This window comes from Xiphophorus maculatus, chromosome 10 (genome assembly GCF_002775205.1).
Source record: "Xiphophorus maculatus strain JP 163 A chromosome 10, X_maculatus-5.0-male, whole genome shotgun sequence".
NCBI classification, from domain to species: domain Eukaryota; kingdom Metazoa; phylum Chordata; class Actinopteri; order Cyprinodontiformes; family Poeciliidae; genus Xiphophorus; species Xiphophorus maculatus.
Window position 1 is genome coordinate 12,442,707 of NC_036452.1, and position 19,609 is coordinate 12,462,315.

The 19,609-nt window shown below is 38.4% G+C and overlaps 1 protein-coding gene across 13 annotated transcripts in view; it reads right to left on the reverse strand.

Moving 5' to 3' along the window:
- Positions 1-2: 2 nt before the first annotated feature.
- The window catches only part of LOC102225585 (microtubule-associated protein tau), a 32,790-nt gene continuing 13,183 nt past the window's right edge, over positions 3-19,609 (reverse strand). Inside the window, exons 3-18 of one of the 13 annotated variants that reach the window (XM_023340628.1) lie at positions 19,045-19,137; positions 18,455-18,538; positions 17,471-17,491; positions 13,813-13,841; positions 12,415-12,558; positions 12,067-12,130; positions 11,937-11,975; positions 11,482-11,726; positions 9,582-9,674; positions 8,597-8,689; positions 8,255-8,347; positions 7,659-7,751; positions 6,115-6,196; positions 5,798-5,904; positions 4,944-5,094; positions 3,203-3,292 (exon numbers count right to left, since the gene is read on the reverse strand). In XM_023340628.1, the coding sequence (XP_023196396.1) occupies positions 3,288-3,292; positions 4,944-5,094; positions 5,798-5,904; positions 6,115-6,196; positions 7,659-7,751; positions 8,255-8,347; positions 8,597-8,689; positions 9,582-9,674; positions 11,482-11,726; positions 11,937-11,975; positions 12,067-12,130; positions 12,415-12,558; positions 13,813-13,841; positions 17,471-17,491; positions 18,455-18,538; positions 19,045-19,137 (1,436 nt within the window). In that variant the 3' untranslated portion in view covers positions 3,203-3,287. Of the gene's footprint in view, positions 3,293-4,943; positions 5,095-5,797; positions 5,905-6,114; positions 6,197-7,658; positions 7,752-8,254; positions 8,348-8,596; positions 8,690-9,581; positions 9,675-11,481; positions 11,727-11,936; positions 11,976-12,066; positions 12,131-12,414; positions 12,559-13,812; positions 13,842-17,470; positions 17,492-18,454; positions 18,539-19,044; positions 19,138-19,609 lie in introns of all 13 variants that reach the window. The other 12 variants (XM_023340626.1, XM_023340630.1, XM_023340629.1 and 9 more) reach the window with 12 other exon arrangements.

Sequence of the window (19,609 nt, forward strand, 5' to 3'; positions counted from 1 at the left end):
TGTGACTTTGCAGCGTTTATTTCAAATACACATATACAGCAACAAGAATCATCATAAACCAGTTACTGATCAATGCACAATAACAAGAACAATCACATTTCCACATCTGTACAGCGTCAGAAGTAACCAAAAACAAAATAAAGGTGAGTGTTGTTACTGCAGGAACCTCTTCACAGCACGCTGGGGATCAGGCCCCTTCCCTCCCTCCACCTCGTTTCTGTCCTGATCTCTGGAGACGGAACGTGGTCTACTGCAACTAAAGACGTCAGCATGCAGATAATGTTGCGAGCACACCTTGGAGTTCTACGCGTCTGCTGAGTTTTGACCCTTTTTATTCGCACACCCTTCCAAAAATCCGGAGCAGATACAAACGGGGTACACCAGGAGATCAATCTGTGAAAGGGAGGCAACAAGCAGACGGCTGTCTTACATTAAACGCATGCAAGAATGTTTCATTAGTGCCAAAATGGATCACGAGGGAATTGGGGAGACTAAAGGGATGTTTTGGATGTTTTCCTGGCAGAAAATAACAGCAGCTGACAAACTGAGCCTTGGTATCAAACTATACGCAGGGTTTCTGTGGTGTCATAAACCCTTAAATGTTACATCTTTAGAGCTTAAATATTCCCAGATTTTTCCATCATAGGAATTATAGGTCTTTGTAATCACTGGTGATGCAATTCTAGCAGACAAATTGGAGCATTTGACAAAACTAACATTTGATTTGGGGCATCAAAGCCAAAGGTTCAGCATTTTTTTCTCCAAAATAGGCCAATTTTTATTATTTTTTTTTTAGGGAATGAAAAACAAAATGTTCTTTCTTGTTAACCACTACCAGCTTAGACTTAAATTTAAATTTCAGAAACCTTACAGGTGTTTAAATAACATTGGGGTTATAAATCATTGTAAGGATTTATACCCGTTTAAATGCATAAAATCAGCAGTTTTAAGGTTTAATGTGCTTGAAGTGTGTCCACATAATTTACAAGTGTCTGAATCTAAAGGGAAGCAGATGATGTGTGTTTCCTGGTTAGTGGTGACGTGCAGAGGTATTGATAAAGTGCCTGAAGAGGTGAACTTGTTGCTTTACAGTTTGTTTTTGCTTACCTTAATGATTAAGTGCACACAAAAATCCCTTCATCCACCGATCTACTTGGCAACAACAAATAATCTTTCCTATTTAATTTAATAAGAACTTGAAATAATTCCTTAAGTTACTTCCAGTAAAGCCTTTATGGGCTTCTTATTACATTGAGCTTTTTTAATTACTAATTAGCCTTGTTCTGATTATTTTAGTGCTTACTGTGGTTTAAATACTGCACACAATAAAGTCCCTCCCTTTAATTCTGTATTAAGGTTTTCTTCCCAGAAATCAAGCTGTAACGCATGTACAGCAGGAGCAGTAAAAAAACAAAAAAAGAAAAACACTGACAGTAGCAGGCACAATACAAATGTCCGTTCATATCAAATACATGTCATATATGCACAGAATACGATTATAAAACTGGCCCAACGCGAACCAAACTTCCTAGCCATTCTTTTATTTTTTTAAAGCGAACTCCCCAATCGCCTTTGTGGAAGATGGTGTGCCAGGAATAAGACCACTGAGGATATTTTGTGTTGACAATATGAGACGCAGAAAGGTTGTCACCCTCAGTTAGCTCAGATATTCATTTTAACTGCCTGCTCGATGTACATTTGGGTTAAAATGGTAAGATTAGGGGGGGTTCAGTGTTTATGGCAAGCCATTTTATCATAAAGTAGACAAGCTATTTCTTCTCTGTCAAAAGTCTTATTCTTTTAGTTGAACCAAATATCTCATATTTTATACAATTCCAGCTACTTCTTCAAAATACGGAAGAGGCTTAGGGACAAAAAATAAAGACTTTCTTGTCAGACTTTTTAGAAAGTAATAGTCAATCTCTGACATTAAAGACAAAATTCTGACTTTTCCCCTGCTATTCTAAATTTAAAGTTTGTATTATTTTATTCCAGTGCCAATGTTCTTTTGTATAAAAAGAGTTTCAGATATCTCCATTTATTTGACACCTTACGTTGTCAAAATTCAATATTGCTGCTACAAAGATAAAAGATAGCAATAGCTGCAGTGATAAACTGTTTATCTGCGCTGCCAACGTCATAAAATCTGTAAACATCGTAAAAACGCAAAATGCACAATATGTAACTACACTTAAGGCCTCGAGCCACATATTTATTCACTGCAATGTCGTGTTCTGAAGGAATATAGACGTGCTGAGGAATCCTTTAGTCTGGTGAACTGAGGCCTGCGTATCACATGTCTGGATGAACGTCTGAATTCAGACAGTGGGTGACGGGAGGAGTTTCCTTTTAGCCCACAGACTTCAATACGAGCTCAGGCAGCGCCTCCCTTAGCTCCTCAGTGGTCTTATTTTTTGCCACACCACCGACCAACGGTCACCTACTGTAGCTGGAGGTGCAGCACATGTCGGGACACAAAGCAAAGAAAGCAGAGAGGTCTGAAAGACATTTTTCTGGCTAGACAAGAAATTTGCTACTTTTCTTTTGACATTTTTCCTCCCAAACCTTCATCAGAGCCCGTCACTGTTCCTTTATATCAAACTGGAGCTAAAGAGTTGGAGTCGCCCTCCTCTCTCAAGGCTCATGCTCTGTGTATCTAAAAACAAAAAACCAAACATTAGTGAACACCCATCGAAGGGAAATTGGTAAAGGTTTACAGTCTGTGACAGGAAACCAAGTCGTTTTCATCAGGATGTGTTGAGATGAAACAATTCACTCGGATTCGCTGAGGACATTTTGCTCAGCTGGATGCTTTAACTCCTAAATATTTACTACAAAAGGTTTAAGTATTTTGCAAGAAGACCCCAGAGAGAAATCAATACAGTTTGGCCTACCTGTTACTCTGATTTTTTTTTTCTTCTCTAAAAGTAACGCCTCGATAAATTTAAGAGGTTAGTGGAGGATAAACAGTGATGGGTATCTTAAAAAAAAGTCCAGTGAAAGTAATGAGGAAGGCATTACAACTCCTCTACATGGTGGTGTGGTGCAGGTGGAGCAGGAAGCGGGGCGGGTGCGAGGCGAGGCGGGGGCACGTTCACAAGCCCTGCTTGGCCAGAGAGGCGGACACCTGGTCGGCCAGCGTGGAGAGCTGCGGGGAGTCGGTCATGTTGATGCTGCCGGAGGACGACACGGTGCTGAGCTGCTGGGGCGAGTCTTCCAGGGAGATGATCTCAGCGCCGTGGTCAGTGCGTGCCTTGGCCGCCTCACGGAAGTTCAGCTTGTGGCTCTCAATCTGCAACCAGCAGGAAAGGTCAGATTTATGACCCCTGCTGAGGTAATTAGACTCTGAGGAGTTTCAGAAAGTTTTGTTTCAGTTTTGGAGGAAATCTGAGCGACTTCAATGTGTTTTATATGATAGACCAACACAAAGTGTCTGAAATGAGACTCCCAACATGAAGCATGGGGGTGGCAGCATTATGCTTTGGGGAAGTTTTACTGCTGTGGGAATGAATGGAGCTAAAGTACAGTAAAACCTGGAAGAAAAATAGTTTGAGGCTGAAGAGCTTTGACGTCCATTCATCGACCCTAAACATTCAACCAGGGTAAATCAAATCAAAGCATATTAATATGTATTAGAATGACCTAGTCAAAGCCTAGAGTAGTGGTCTGCAACCTGTGGTTCTGGAGCCACAAGTGGCTCTTTGGGTGTTCCACAATGGCTCATTAAAGCTTTGACTAAAAATGAAGTAATGTTTGTAAATGAACAATTGCATGTTTTAGTTGCATTGAAACTAAAAGTATCAGTTCTATTATTTAAACCTCTTTTTCTTGTCATTAGATTGGAAACGATTTGCTTTTATTTAACTGTGTCGACATCTGAGAGAAGAAAATATATCCATCCTCTTTTTGCAAAGGTTCTCAGGTTTTTATTTGTTTTAAAATCTAAAAGTAGAAATGAAAACGTGGTTCTTTAAAAACGACAACAATTTGTTATAGTAAATATTTATCAAAAATGAAAGTTGTCTTTTTTTCCAAATACTCATTTAAAGTTTAAAATCTGCATGTCTAAATAAGTTTTGCTTGGCCGGAATGAGGATGGAAATGTCTCAGTGGATGGCTAAGGTTGCAGACACCTGGTCTAGAGCTAAACACAAATTGAGACTCTGTAGCAAGACTTGAAAACTGATGTTCACAGAGGTTCTGTATCCAGTCTGACTCAGCATAGGCTATTTTGGAAAGAGCAAGTCAACATGCAGAGCTGGTGGACCGCAAAAGACCAGAAGCTAAGACTGTGGCAAAAGGTGGTTTTTCAAAGCATCAACTTAGTTTGGAAACAATTAATTATTTCCCTTCCACTTATGTGCCACTTTGTGTTGGTTTGTAAGTTTAAATCCCAATAAAATACACTGAAGTTTGTGACTGTAGCAAGACAACCACAATACAAGGGGGGTAAACAATTCTTAACATGATAATTATTATATTTTTTACTTAAAAATATGTTATTGTAAATGGACAAATTTCATTTTCAGAGTAAAGAAGGCCTGAAGAGGCGCGACGTGCTACAGCACTCCCTCTGCTGGACAACATGCACAAGTGCAATGATAGCGCAAAGATTTAAACTTTCTTTTCCATTAAAATAAATAAATAAATGTTATTTTTTATTGAACTTAATTTTATGACCGATGTCATGTTTTCACGTGTGTAGTTCTAAATATTGTTCAACACTGAAGCTTCTCTTCTTTTTTTTTTACATTACTTGTTTCAATAATCTGGGAAACATGTCGCTTGCGTGTGAAAGTATCTTTGGAAACATTTTAACAACATAAAACCCTAAACTTACAAAGTGCATTTATATTGACGAGCCCCCATGTTGAACCCAAACAGCTCAGGTTTCAGAAGAAACTCGCTTTCTTTGTGAAATCCTGCAGCTCGCACATACTTACGCGAGTCCTCAATCTTTATGAGAGGGTTCGTCAGGATGGGTGTGGTAGGTGCTGAAGGGACAGTCTGAGGTGACTGAGGGGGGGTGACAACAGGGGAGGGGATGGACATGCTGTCTGAGACGCTCCCCTCCGCTTCCTTGCCCTTCTCCTGCTACACAGGAGCCCCGGCGGGGAGAAATGACAACGCATGCAACAAAAACAAATGGGATGGTTTCAACAGAAACAATAATAATAATAAGCAAAAGGAAAAACAACACAATATTTGACCAATAATAATGCAAATAATGAGAACTTTGTTATGAAACAATAAGAAAAGGATTTGAATGGAGGAAATACAATGAAAGAAGCTCTAATGGAGGAGGAGGGAAGCGGTGATGAGAAACAGAGGAGCCTTCGATGTGCTGCAGAAATCTGCTGGTTGGGTTTAATCCCCTCTGGAATATTATCACACATGATTCTCACGTTATAGGTTTCTATAAAAAGGGGCTCAATACAACCAGAACCAGAACTTTAGCTCCTTTTCAGTAGACTCCACGGCATAGCTGATTTTATGAAACAGCTTTGCCAACATTCTAATTCATCTACTGATCTATTAAAATGTATGTTATACTCTAGTATGTATCTTTACCAATCAATAAATGTTGCTTAACTAATGGAAAATCGATCATATTATTTAAAAAGGTAAATAATACTATTATAAGACTATAAATATTATTTTTATCTATTTTAATGCACTGTACTTTTGCTTTGCACCATAACTGTTGTTTCTTTTTAACTCTATTACAATTAATGTTCTTGAAGAAGGAAGAGACACACAGAGATCTTCAACTGCAGGAAGGATGAGACATTTTTACCTTCCTCTGTCCACCTCCGGGGACGTGACCAATGTTGTCCAGGGAGCCGACTTTGGACTGAACTTTAAACTCTATCTTCTCGGTTTTGATCTCCACATTTCCACCACCTTAAAAGAAACAAAGTACAGTTATTGAATTACAGGGGTTCAACACCAGACCTCACCAAACCAAAAGTAAAAAAACAAAAAATCAAAGAAAAAAAAAAATTCCCAAAACTGCCACCAGCACACCCATTCAAAGCAAGTCTTTCTGGAAACATTTGCATTTTTCATTTTTAAGCACTTTCACATATAACAGCAGCTGATGTGTGAATTTACCTGGCTTGTGATGAATGTTGTCTTTCGAGCCACATTTTGATGTAACGTTGCTCAAATCAATCTTTTTGTGCACGATTTGAACCTACAGAAGAAACGAGACAGAGAGCAGAAGAACAGCTTTAACCAAAAATGAAACATCACATCACTTTAAACTGCAGCATTTTATAGGTCTGTTAGTTTGTTTCCAAGAAGGTAAAAACTGGTCAATAAAACGGTACATTAGAGAGCAGACTACTATTAAATCCAGTATTAGTACTGAACTAAAAAATGGCCAAGCTTAAAGTGCATGCATCATCAGATTTCAGAGCCTGAAAACAGAAGTATTAAAAGTATGAAATATATATAAAATACAAAGTATTTTTTCCATGGTTTTCAAAGCAGACAAGCATAACAGGAAGAGCTGTTCAGTATAAATAATTTAAAACATCACTCTTTTACGCTGTAACGTCCATCAAAACTGTCTCTGTTGGAAACATGTTTTACTCCAAGACTAAAACTATCGGAACAAGTGTAAACTTAGATTTGAGGGAAAGAACAAACTGTGATGGTGGAGAGATTATGTTTACAGATTAAGTTTATTCCATAACTATGGTTGTTTTCCTCAGTACTCATACTATGATCTCACATCTGAACTGCAGACTTTGCAGATTGTTTATTTCTCTTAAGTATTTCTCCAAATAAACCAGCCTCACTCTTGGGCAATTTTCAGCTGCACTACTGATGTTCTTGTTCTTTTTTCTATCGCTCTTTTTTTACTTTAAAAATCTAACTAAAACCACAAGTAGCTCAGTTTAAGTTTTTTTTTTCTTTTCTTTTTTACATATTCATTTTATTTCAGTCATGGAAATGACCACAAGCCTGAACTCAGTTGAAAATGTTGTAAAAATGATGATGCAAGGCCTTAATGTTTACGCTCATTTTAAACTCTGCGTTCACGTTGCACTTTTGTCATTTGAAGATGAAAGCCATAGTCCTCAACTGTGCATCACAGTGCTAGCCTGGAGTGACCTCATCTTACGGTCGATTGTGTGGCAACACAAAGCGCTCAGTCTTTCCTCTGTGAGGTCGAGGACAACAGGCTTAGCTTGGAGAGGAGAGCGAGGACAGAGGCTCTTTGTAGCTCCTGCTGCACAATTAGTTCATTTCATTCAAACGATTCCAACTGAAGTTTAGTAAAAAGTTTTGAGGAAGAACCACCCAGGACACACTGGATTCACTCATGCAGGTTTAGGGTCCGGTTGGGATGGTCGGTCGCAGTCAAACGGACACATTCAACAGTTATCAAGCTTATGTTACACCATGAGCATTTTATTCACTTAGTAACAACTGATTACAAGAGGAGACATGGAGAAGGGAAGGCCTGCAAGATAAAATGCTCATGACTGCTCATAAGTTCAGGGATAAAACTGTTATTTGCAGGAGTTAAGAGGTCAAAGTGGCAGGAGTGTCGAGGTCAGAACGGGTTGGACACAGACTGGAGGTTTCGTGCAATCCTTCTTCTTCTTCAGGATGCATTTAGCACACCTGCAGCATGTTTTACTCACATTGCCACCACCGGGTACATGTTTTATATTATCTTTGGAGCCACAGCGGGACTGCACACTGCTTAAGTCCAGCTTCTTATCAAGAATTTGCACCTGGATAGTTTTTTTTTTTTTTTTTGTGGAAGGAAAAACATTAACGTTATCTTGCAGAAAGAGAAATGACATTGAGGAGAGTTTCTGAGAAGAAAACTGTGGAGTTCAGGGGAGTCAGGCTAATCCAGTTGACTAAGAAAATAATATCTAAAAGGCTTACAACTATAAACAGTTAAATGACAGCGTCGGTGTTTGTTTTAGTTTGATATTGGAGCCAAAGTTATCTTTTTAAAGATTTCAGAGGCTTTCAAATCGCTAAGGATATTTGTCAAATATCTAACACTTTCAGGGAATGACCATAATGATACTATTTTGAAGATACATTTTATCCTTTGAAAAAATCATCCTGGTAAAACAAAGATATTAGAATTAAAAAAAGTGAATAAAAATGCTGGTTAGTCACAGAGTTCCTTGTTTGTGTCCTGACTGGATCACTGAGAGGATTTGTTGGATGGATTTGTTGAAGAACTGCTGAGGACGGTGTTGGGTTCATCCCTACTCACGTTGCCTCCACCGGGAGCATGTTTTATATTGTCTTTGGAGCCACACTTAGACTGGACAGTACTAAAGTCCAACTTCTGATCAAGTATTTTAACCTGGAAAAGTGCAGAAGTGAGGGGAAGAGGCTGTTATTGTCAGAATCACTGAAAGTAGCTGCCTTGTGTATATTTAAAAATAATAATAATAATTAAAAAAAGGCTCAACGTGATTGCTTTGACACAATAATGTCTCTGAAGTGTAAATACAGATAGGTAGAACTTCAAAAGGGGCCACGCATGTGGCTGCAACACATCCAGAAACTCTTTATTGAAGCCAGAGATATAAAAGTGAAACAGATTTCCTACCCTTCCTCCTCCAGGCTTGTGCTTTAAGTTGTCTTTAGAACCACAGCGAGCTTGGACGCTGGATAAGTCCAGCTTCTTATCAAGGATTTGGACCTGAAGAGAAACAACAAAGGGTAGGTAAGAGGATCTGCAGAGGAAGAATAGCTGAAGAGGAAGAGGAATCATTTTGAATTAGGAACTTAAGTAAATTGGACTCCTTGTATTAAAGCTGCCATTCATAGCTTCGCATTTTCGTTTTACTTCTTCAAGTTGCCTCAGGAACTGTACGACGACTGTTACGGCGACTCATGAAGGCGATTCGTTGCACTGGAGTAAAAAGGCTAAATGCATGTGCATGCCACACTTTCCAGATTTTTGTTGATTTAAAAAAAAAAAAGCAAGTGTCGTTTCAAGTCTGTCTTCAAAATGTTTATGTGGCAAAATTTAAATGAAATAAAAATATCACTTTAAAGGTGTTAATAGTTTTGAAGTCATACATGAATCAACCATTAACCTAAAATAAACAACAACAAAAAAATCATAGTATCATGTGAAAATGTAAAAATGTGATGTTCTTTAATATAATCTTCGATGTAATTTCCAGCCGTCTGGCACTTTACGACGGGTTTCACTTCCAAGATTCTAGATCAAATTTTACAGCCAAACTTACAGCATAAAACACCAACAATATTTTCCAGATGAAATCATTTTAAAGGCAAAATTTTGCTTCCTTTTTTACTCTATTTGGTTAAAGTAAAATGCTACAAAACAGTTACAAATGCCAGCTTTAATTTATTATAATCCTCATTTTAGACCTTGATTTTTCTTGGTGCAAAAGCATAAATGATTAATTTAATTTTATTCTCCAAATTCCTGTTATTAGGAGCTTACCCTTTCATTTTTAAACTTAGAATTTTTCAACTACTTAATTATCCAAAAGGTTGGATTTAATTGTCATAACTGCAGACAAACTCAAGGGCTTTGAGTTCATCTCCCAGTTACTCACATTTCCTCCCCCTGGCTTGTGTTTGACATTGTCTTTGGAGCCACACTTAGACTGCACACTACTAAAGTCCAACTTCTGCTCCACGATTTGCACCTGGAAAAATGAAAACGGCAGCTTTTAGATGTAGAGCAAAAGAAACAAACTTAAGAAATGAGCTGAAACGGACGTCACATTGAGCAGCAGGAATCCGCATGCAGGCTGGAGAATCGGTTAGCTTTAGGTGCTACAAACAGCCCTCTGTGTAATATTACCAGACAAAAGCAGAACTGAATTTAATGCTGAAAGATTTCCAAATGTTTTTAAACAGTAATTTGTTCTATAGATTAAACTGATTAAATAAGATGATCTATTGTGGTTCTGCAAAATAGAACAAAAATAGCTAACTGGAAGCTTCCAGTAGTGCTAACTAGATGTAATGCTTTTAATTTCACCAGTGCGTACCTGACATGTGACTAAGCCAGCATAAAATTAGACCAAATGCTTGCAGTACCTTTGTTTCCAAAATAAACCTCCATATCTATATCAATCTTACAAAGCAGCCACATATTCATACACCAACACTGTGCTGAGTGTTAAAATGAGAAAAGTAAATGTAAACACATTTCCAATGCAGAAAAACTGACTGATTTTAATTTAAGTCTGACAAACAAAATCTGATTTCAAAGAACCAAAACTATTCACAAGGACAAAATATTAAAGCAAGAGTCACTGAATTAGTAGCGCATAAAAAAATGATCTGACACATACTGCAAAAAAAATTACTATTGCTGCTGCAAAAGCTCATGCAAAATACATTAGGTTTCTTCCAAAATAGCATTTGCTACCAAAGGCAGAGTGAAATCGTGTTTTCACATGCAGCTGCAGTTGCTCTTTGAAGGCTTTTTCAGTGTGTGTCACTGTCAAAATTGAATGTAAGTGAATGTACTTTGCCCTACTGATCAAATTTCTTGTTGCCTGTTTTGTGCAGCGCAGCTCTAATAAAATAAGCCAAGGTTGCAAAACCTGCAATACACAAGAAACAGACAGCTTTCTTCTGATGTCAGGTTATTTTTGATAGACCTGAAACCAGATATTTACATACGCAGCATAAAGAGACGGACGTCTTCCTCACTGACTGACATTACATCTGATTTAACCTAATTTAACTCAGCAAGAATTATTAAGGAAATTGTTTCTATTTCTATTTTTTTTATTCATTACTTTAATACTAAATAATACATGGAAAAACTCTTGTATCAACATGTTCTTAAAAGAGACTCAAAGAAGAAGAAGGGAATACTCCAAAAGCAACATACCAAGCCAGAGAGCAGTTAGCAAATCCTCTTGGGGACAAAGATCTTAATTTTTTCCAAAACCAGTTTATTAGACAAATAGTTTATTGAGATTGAATCTCAGACAGAGAGGGATGGGGGAAAAAAATCATGTTTTTTCTTTAAATAGTGTGCATAAATATCTTGTTTCAGCTGTAAATAACAAAGCAAAGAGGAAACATTCTAAGTAGGACTACTGAGTCAACTACAGTAACGTGTCCTAACCCTGGTCCTCTGTGTCTCCTTGCTGCCTCACACCTGATGTAAATAACTGGGTGATTAAAATGCTTCAGCGGCGCTTCACGACAAGCAGAGAAGGTCATGCAAACAGAAACATATCTAAACCATGTAGGACAGAGAGGCCTGAGGACCGAGGTTGAGAACTACTAAACTAGATAAGTACTGTTTATTTCTATCAGTAAATAACTCATTCAGAAAACAGCTGAAGCCATGTGTTAGATAGGTGTCGAGAAAACACTAAAAAAAAATGGCACCTCTGTGTTGTTTATGCTCGCTAACTGAACCTTTAATTAAAGAAGAAAGGCTGAGATGTGCCAACAAGTGCAGTGAGTTTGTAGTGAGTCAGTTACCTTCCCACCTCCAGGCTGGTGTTTCATGTTGTCTGTGGAGCCGACCTTTGACCTGACGTTTTTCAGGTCAGGCAGCGGCGCCGCAGCAGCCAGAGGAGCCGGAGAACGGCTTTTCAGCGATCCAGGAGATTTCGGATTGGAACGTACAACCGCGACCTTTTTCACTTTGTTGGCCTCGGCGGCGGAAAGTGCCTGGCTGCCGGGGGACTTGGGCGTACCGGGGCTGCTCTGCCCACTCCTAGCATCTAAAACAACGAAACAAATCAAACATGAGGTTTTTTTTTTAAACAACCGTAAAGGATAAATTGTTGAGGCAAGGGTAAACGAATCAAGTAAACACTAACTAGAAGCACTACTGGCTAAAAGCTGTCCAAGTTTGATCCGTCAGATCATCAGTTTTTTTTATTTGGGCCATGCAAAGAGGCAATCTCCAACCATTTGCTGATTTGGGTTACCTTTTTCATTTTTTGGAGTGGGCGGTTTCTTGGCACTAGCTGTGTCACAAATAATAACATATTCTTAAATCTTTAAACTTAAGTACAGAAAGTGAAATATAATGAATTGTGCTTTTCCCCAGTTTCTTACCTGGTTGAGCTGCACTTCTGGCAGTTTTGGCTCCTTGGACTTGAGGCTTTGCAGCACCAGCACCCTAAAAATCAGCACAACAGCAGGTTAGTTTCCACGAGGGAGAAAAGTTGAAGTGGTTCTTTAAAAAACCAAACAAACAAAAAAAAAAACTCAACTTAAAAGGAAAGACGGGTTTGTTTGGGCATGGCATTCACATAAAATGTTGAAAAACAATAAACAAAGATTAAAAAAAAAAGATGACTTGTCATGATGAAAAACCTTCAGGCTGATGGAAGAATGTTTTTTTTTTTTTTTTTTCCATCCGGTTCAGACCCCTGACCTGTAATCTGTCAGACCGGTACTTACTCCAGGCTGCCGGGGCCCTGGGCTGCTGGTGGCTTTAATGGGGATGGAGCTGTGGCCGTTTCGGGAGGAACCGGGTGTTTTGTTGCCCTTGGCGACAACAGTGGGTCTTTTAAGGTAAGAGGGTGGTGTGGTGACAGTTTGACTCTTTGTCATGAGAAGGAAAGGAATGAATGAAAAACAACAACTCAAATGATACCAAACATAAAATGAAAGAATGATTTAACAACTCAAGGATGGCAAAAACAAAAGATGAATGGAGTTCATGTCTAAGAATAATTCTGGTGTAGTAAACTGGTCATAGTTTCCATTTTTAAATACCCTTCCTTCCTTATTGCAGTCAACAATAAATGAATCTTGATGTTGCTGACAATACTTTATGAGGATTTCATTAAGAATACGCTGGAAGGTGTACCCAAAATGCCGTTGTCATGGTTTGCACTCTTGACGTCTGTAATGTGTCAGTGCATCCACCACATTGTGAGTGGCACGTTTTCCTTGAGAACTGCTACAGATATGTACTTTCAACTTATTTCAAAGAATTATGTTTATATACAATAATCTACTACAAAAGTATTCTCTCATCTCTCTGGCGCTTTGTCAATTCCAGTGTGGTATCAAGATACGATGCCACCTGTGCAGCTAGTGAAGTTTTCTCATTTCTAAATAATCCAGAGTGGACAGTTAGTGAAATTATAACAAAGTGGAAGCGTCTGGGAACAAGAACAAGTGTCATGTAAGACCACAGAGACTCATTTAGACAGTAATCACTACTGAATATGTGAAAAGTTTGGTGGAGGCATTAGAGTGTGGCTTCATTTTTCAGGAGCAATGCTGTGCCCCTCAGTTCCCATGATAGGAAGTTTTATTGTTTCAGCAAAAAAAATTCCTTTCTCCCAATTTTATGTGAACAATTTGGACTCTGGTTTGGACGTGATCACACACCAGTGCACAAAGAGAAGACCAATAAGGCAAGGATGAGCAAGTTTGGTGTGGAAGAACGTGACAGAATCTGGACCGCGACCTGATAGAACAAACCTTCTCGTCCAGCATCAGTGTCTGACCTCGTGGAAAGTCTTACTAAATGAGTTGAAGCTGTTTGGGTTGCAAAGCAACTCAACATCAGAATAAATCCAGCGGATTAAGAGTGGGATGAGCTATATTATGACTACTTTAGGACATATAATGTAGTGCTAATAATGGATGTTACTGGGACAAAAAATAATCAGTAAGACTTATTTGGGAAACCTCCAACAGGTGGCGCTCTGAAAGTATCTTGTTCAGATGACTGAACACTTCAACTCAAAAGAAATAATAACTGAAAGGTTTTTATACACCAGAATTATCCTTTCATAACAATATTTTACATATTTCAAACAAATGATGCTCTTGGTCACATACCTTATCTCCATTATTTGTCTTTACTTGAGCTACAAAAGAAAACAAAAGTCAAATTTATGCCATGGCTTTAGTTTCGGCTTCCCATTCTTCTAGGTGAAATCAGTCAACACATTTCCCTCCAAGTGTTCATAAAAACCACAATTATGGCTAGCAAATGAAAATGCACAACATGAAATAAGATGTGTTGGGTATGCAGCATGCAGAGTGAAATAAAACACGTGTTTACAAGCAGAACGTGTCTGTTTTGGGTTGCATGACCAGCTGGGTGGGCAGAAATGGAAACAGAAAGCTAAAGTGTTGGGTTGAGGGGGGAACAACAAGCTCCTCAGCTTAAAGGTAACATCCTTGGAAATAATTTGGAGAAACAGTGCTGCATAACAGAGAGGCGAAGCTGCATTTGTAAATCAAACATGTGGAAGGAGTCAACTGAAGCAGGGCTGGTTCTGAACTGGTGAACGTGACAGCAAACAGACCTTTGAAAACAGCGACCGGCACCAGAGACCTTCTGGCTGCAGGGCTTGGGCAGGGACATTTCTGGAGCTGGGAGGAGGCTTGAGCAACACTGCTCTTCTGTAAGTCATTGGAAATGTCAGGCTTTGAATCGCTGGCCCTGTGTGGTGATGACTCACTGCTGTTTTCAGCCTCTGCGTCACATAGCGGTTTGGTGAAGGGACGATGCTTCCCAGAAATGCTCCCAGTGGTGTGTGTTGGAGGGAGATCTTCTGAATGTGAATCAAAGCCAGATTCTGACAGCCTTTGTTTCTGGAGACTTTGCTTTGTTTCTGAAGGGCTATTTTTGCTTCTAGAGTCACTGTGACACTTTGTTTCAGCTCCTTCGACAGGCAGTCCATCTTTTATCTGCTCCTCCTCCTGGTTACCCCACAAGCTTCTGTCTTCAATGGCTGTCAGGTCCTCCAAAGCTGCGCTGCGGACTAAAAACGTCGCAGGCGTGTCGTTCATTTTCACCAGGCACTCTGATGCATCGAGGCTTATTGCCCTCTGAGAATCAGCAGCTGCGGTCCACTCAGGGCTCCCCCTGCTGGCCTCTATGTCCTGCCTCATCTCTGACCTGCAGCTGAGATCTTCAGAGGCCCATAAAGACTCACTTAACCTCTTCCCACACTCTCCCACCGACTTTTTTCCTGGGTCTGGGGAAGAGGAAGTGTCCATGAAGTCAATGACTTTCTCAGCAGCTCCATGTTCAGCTGGAGCAAACTCACCATTAGCAGGCCTCAATAATTTGGCTTGAAAACCATGTTTAAAAAAAACAACCCAAAAACCATTTACAGCACTTGTTTTCCACCTCCCCATAAAACGAAAAAGAAATGTGAAAAAAGGGAAAATATGAGATCACTGAGGAAACACAACAAAAACTTAAAATGAGAACTGAAAGATGAAATTTAAAACAAACTGAGGCAGTAATACACAATAACTGAGTGACAAAAGATGTTGCATTCCAGAAAAAGGTAATGGTCTGAAGCACAAAAACACCATTTCTGTCACTACTGCTTGCAAAATGGCATCGCATGTTGTCCATTAATACAATCTAGTGTTGAGGTGATTGTGAAAAACAAATGATACAAGGTGTTTTAAGATACATAATGGTGTCTAAACACATGTGTGTGATGAAATATAAAGAAACTAAATTAATAAGCCATTTTAAATTCAATGTTCAATGTTCATTGTTACTGTTAGCAGGTCAACTAACCGAGCTACTAAACTTGCAGACAGACATGCTAATCTTGTAGCCATCTGCAAGGTTATATAAAAAATAAGTCTCATATTTTGATTAGAAAAAAGAAGAAAAAAAAACATTTTTTTTGCTTTAAACATACTAATGTTTGAATGTCATTAGACTATATAACAGTTTTATTGAAAGTTGTTTTATCATCTGACTCTTGCACTTGAATGCTGGTTAATGTGCATATTTTAGACCTGAAATACAACTTAAAAAACAAATTCTAATCTGTTTTTCTATTGTTTTTTTGTTAGCAGATAAGGAAGTTTCAAATGTACTTTTCAAAAAGAGTCATATAAGTCTTAACAGCTGAAATGGGAAGACGCATCAATATAGAATAATGAGCTTGTATTTTTAATGCAACACTTTGAAACTCCATGTCTGTAAAAACTAACTTTTCCTGACAAATGAAAACACTAACAATGACACTATGTTACGTAGTTGAGTGGTTGTTAATTTTTTTTTTTTACACAAAAAATGATGTTTTACTACACAAATAATCCATGCTGGAAACGTTGGTGAGCTTCATGTAAAGTAAACACAGGCAGGGAGGGTGGATTTCTCCACATGCATCACAAAATGTTTCTACTGCATGGTGGACAAGTATTTGCATTAGAAAATGTGGCTGCAGTTTGTGAGCATAAAGTTTGTCAAGTAAAATAGAAAAAAGTGAATTGTCAAATTAGCTTGAGCAACATCATTATTTCTGCGTTTCAGGACAAACAAATGAAGCCATAGTTGCCATCTTGATATTTCCTGCCCAACCACCGTGTGGGTAGCATTAGCTCGAAGCCAAATGTCGTGTTATGAGAAAAAAACCATCAGAGTAACAGTGGTTGGTACAGAACCAGAACTTGCATCTCACCTGAATGCTGCCTGAGTTTTAGAGATTCAAGTCAGATTTTGTCGCAAGTAGTCACTCCTCACTGTGGCTCACCAAGGAGGACTTTCATATCCTTACATATTGAGTCACATTTTATTCCAAGCTGAAGTTCTCAGAATCTTGACTTCCTCTTTTTCACTGGAGAAATTACCACACGCATCTTCACTTTATCAGTTCAGTTACAAGCTGGATACGATGCCCTCGTTGCTATTTTCCTGGGTGTTTATTAGAAGTGTCTCATAGTTGCTTCTGCAACTTTCGGCTAAGTTACACGCTTTAGATATTTCTCAAATTTTGGACACAGTAATAGATAAGAATCGTTGTGGACTACGCGGCTGAACACAGATAAAAAGGAAAAGTTATAAAAAATCTGATAATGTATATTGAAAAATGAACCATTTAAGAATAACATTTCAGTTGCCTAAAATTAATACAATTAATAAATATGCTTCTAAAATTCTGTCACTGATGTCAAAAATAAAAATCTTGAACAAAAAACAAAAAAAAAAACTGTCCTCTTTGGTGGAAATGTGTACATGCAAAGAAAACCCTCCCTTTTAATAGATTAAACATTTTTATGGTTATACAAATTACAGCATTTTAAAAGAACAGTACTTTTAGCATAAAAAGTGAATCCTTACTGCTTTGATAAAAACATTTTACAAGTCCTTTCATCCAAAAACTGAAAATTTAAATATTAGAAAATACAAAATCAACAAAATCCAGAGCGCAAAAATATACGCTGAATTATTATATATATTTAAAACTTAAAAATACTTATGTGTATTATGCATTTATTATAATTAAAAATATATATATACATTTTCCTTCATGTCAACATTAATTAGTCCAGTCTGAGCAGAGTAATTGTGTTCAATAAACGACACAATCCTTACAACCTGCTTGAAAATCCCAGCAAGACCTTTCAATCCCTTTGGGCTACTTTCTTGCGCAGCTGGTGTTGTAAGTGTACTTATATCTGTCTTCAGCAGTAACTAAATGACTTCCAAGTGGAATCAATGAGAGATATAGCCTACCTGTTGAAGTGGCTCCTCCTGCTGCTCGTTGACCGGTATGAGACAAATGGAAAAGACACGAGAGCTCAGTCAGTAATGCGTTTTTGTTGTTCAAGACCGATTAACGCACTCACTCATCGCAAAGAAATCAATAAGCCTGCAAACAGCGTGTCTTCAATCAGTGCAGAAAGCCCGCAGCCAATACCTGTCAGTCACAGTAATGAAAAATTCAAAGGCATAAGGGAAAATATGCAAGAGCATAGCAGCAAAACAAGCATAGCAGGTTTCTACACACACAAGGCTTACATATGGACCATGTTAGCTGGTGTTTCAGCTTTACCACAACTCGTGTCTGCGTAACAAATTACACAAGTCTCCGGTCTGCATGTGGTCTGACCACTTCTTTCAGTCTAGAATAACCATCATGTGCAGCTAGATTAAAAAAAGGACTTCTTTGCTATTTTAGTGTGAGGATTGGGTTGCTGTTCTTTATAAAGCAGCGTCAGAGAGCTGGGATTAGAGAGAAACCAAGCCAAAGCAAAAAAAGGTGAAAAGCCAAAAGAATAAAAAACATGTTTCAATTATACAGCTGAAATAAACCAGATTTGTATACATGTCACAAAAAAGTGCAGCCAGTAACTTTGGCCATAGCAATTAAAATGTCTGATAACTTGAGAAATACAAGTCTTCATTCTATCATGTTAAAGTAATCCCTCTTGTTTTGGAAAAAATAAAAAAATAAAGCCACTTTCTAGTTTGGTTTTGTCCCTGTATTTCTATTGGACTGTCTGCAGATGTACAATTATTGTCCAAAACACGTTTACCCTACTAAGGACAATAAAACATAAACTGAGATTAAATGGTTTAAAAAAAATCTAGATAAAGCAGAATCATATTCTTATTAAAACTAAATTCTAGGGTATTTATCTAGAATTCAAACAACTTTTTGACAAAGCTGTAAAACCCGATGGAAGCACAAGAGATTGAAAAGAAGTGGAGGCATACCAACTTGCTCCTGGTCCTCTCTCAAAGTGCTTTTATTGTCTGACAGCTCAGAAGCAACTTCTGCTCCTTTCTCTGCAGGAGTAGCTGACACAGGATAAAATTAAAAGTCAGTTTTCAAATGAACTAAGCAGATTTATCTGGAATTTTCTGTAACAAGTGGAGAATTGTCCTCTGTCTGCACTATGAGTCCTCTTCGACTTTTCCAGACTCTTTGTTTTGGAGAAGCTTTCGCTCTCTGTGTTTGTGATCAAAGCATGCTGGCCCCAGGAAGGAATGACGTTTTAGCGCTTGTTTCTAACAAGCACAGAAAGCCACTATTTTCTGTCACAGTGGCTCCTGACAGGGTGACTACATGCAATTGCAACGTCTTACAGTAGCAGGACAGCAGAGCAGATTTAAAGCAGGAAAACAAAACTTTCAATTAGTGTGGGTTACATTTGGGAGACTGAAACAAAACACAGCTAGTGTCTCTCTGTAAAAGAAGAAAGGAACTGAGGGATAAGTTGAGCACAAAGTAAACCAAGCAGAAATGGGAGTTGAAGCAGCTTTTCAAACATCAGGATTGGGGATTGTTTGTCAGGCGTTCGTACCAGGATGCAACTCGTCATCATACTGGTTGCTCTCTGGCTGAGAAAGTTCACACACAGTTTTCAGCCCATTTTCAGTGACCACTGCTTCTTCATCTGGAAATCAAAATCGAAGCTTATTAAAAAAAAATGTAAAAAGTGACACCGGATGTTATGCACTCTCAGAACTGTAGCTTGTAGTGGTTTGTCTGTACTGTAGTGGTTAGTACAGGCTAACAACTACAGCCTAACTTCACACTTCAACCACTCCACTGAACAGACTCTACATCTCCTACTTAAATGTGTTGATTAGATACTCACTTTGTGTTCCACTGCTTATTGATAAGCTGTTTAGCTTTGCAGATGAACGTGATTCTGTTGGCTGTGTCCTGTTAGTACACGGGATAATGGGAATTGGAAATGGGTATAACGACTGCACTAGTGAGGGCTGCAAACTGGGAAAAGCTAGGCTACGTACTAAGTGGCCATGTGGTATAATGGGACAAAAAAAAAAACAGGAAAAAAAACACACTTCTGATGGATTTCAAACTGATTATTATGTAAACAATCAACCCATGTTAAGATGGAT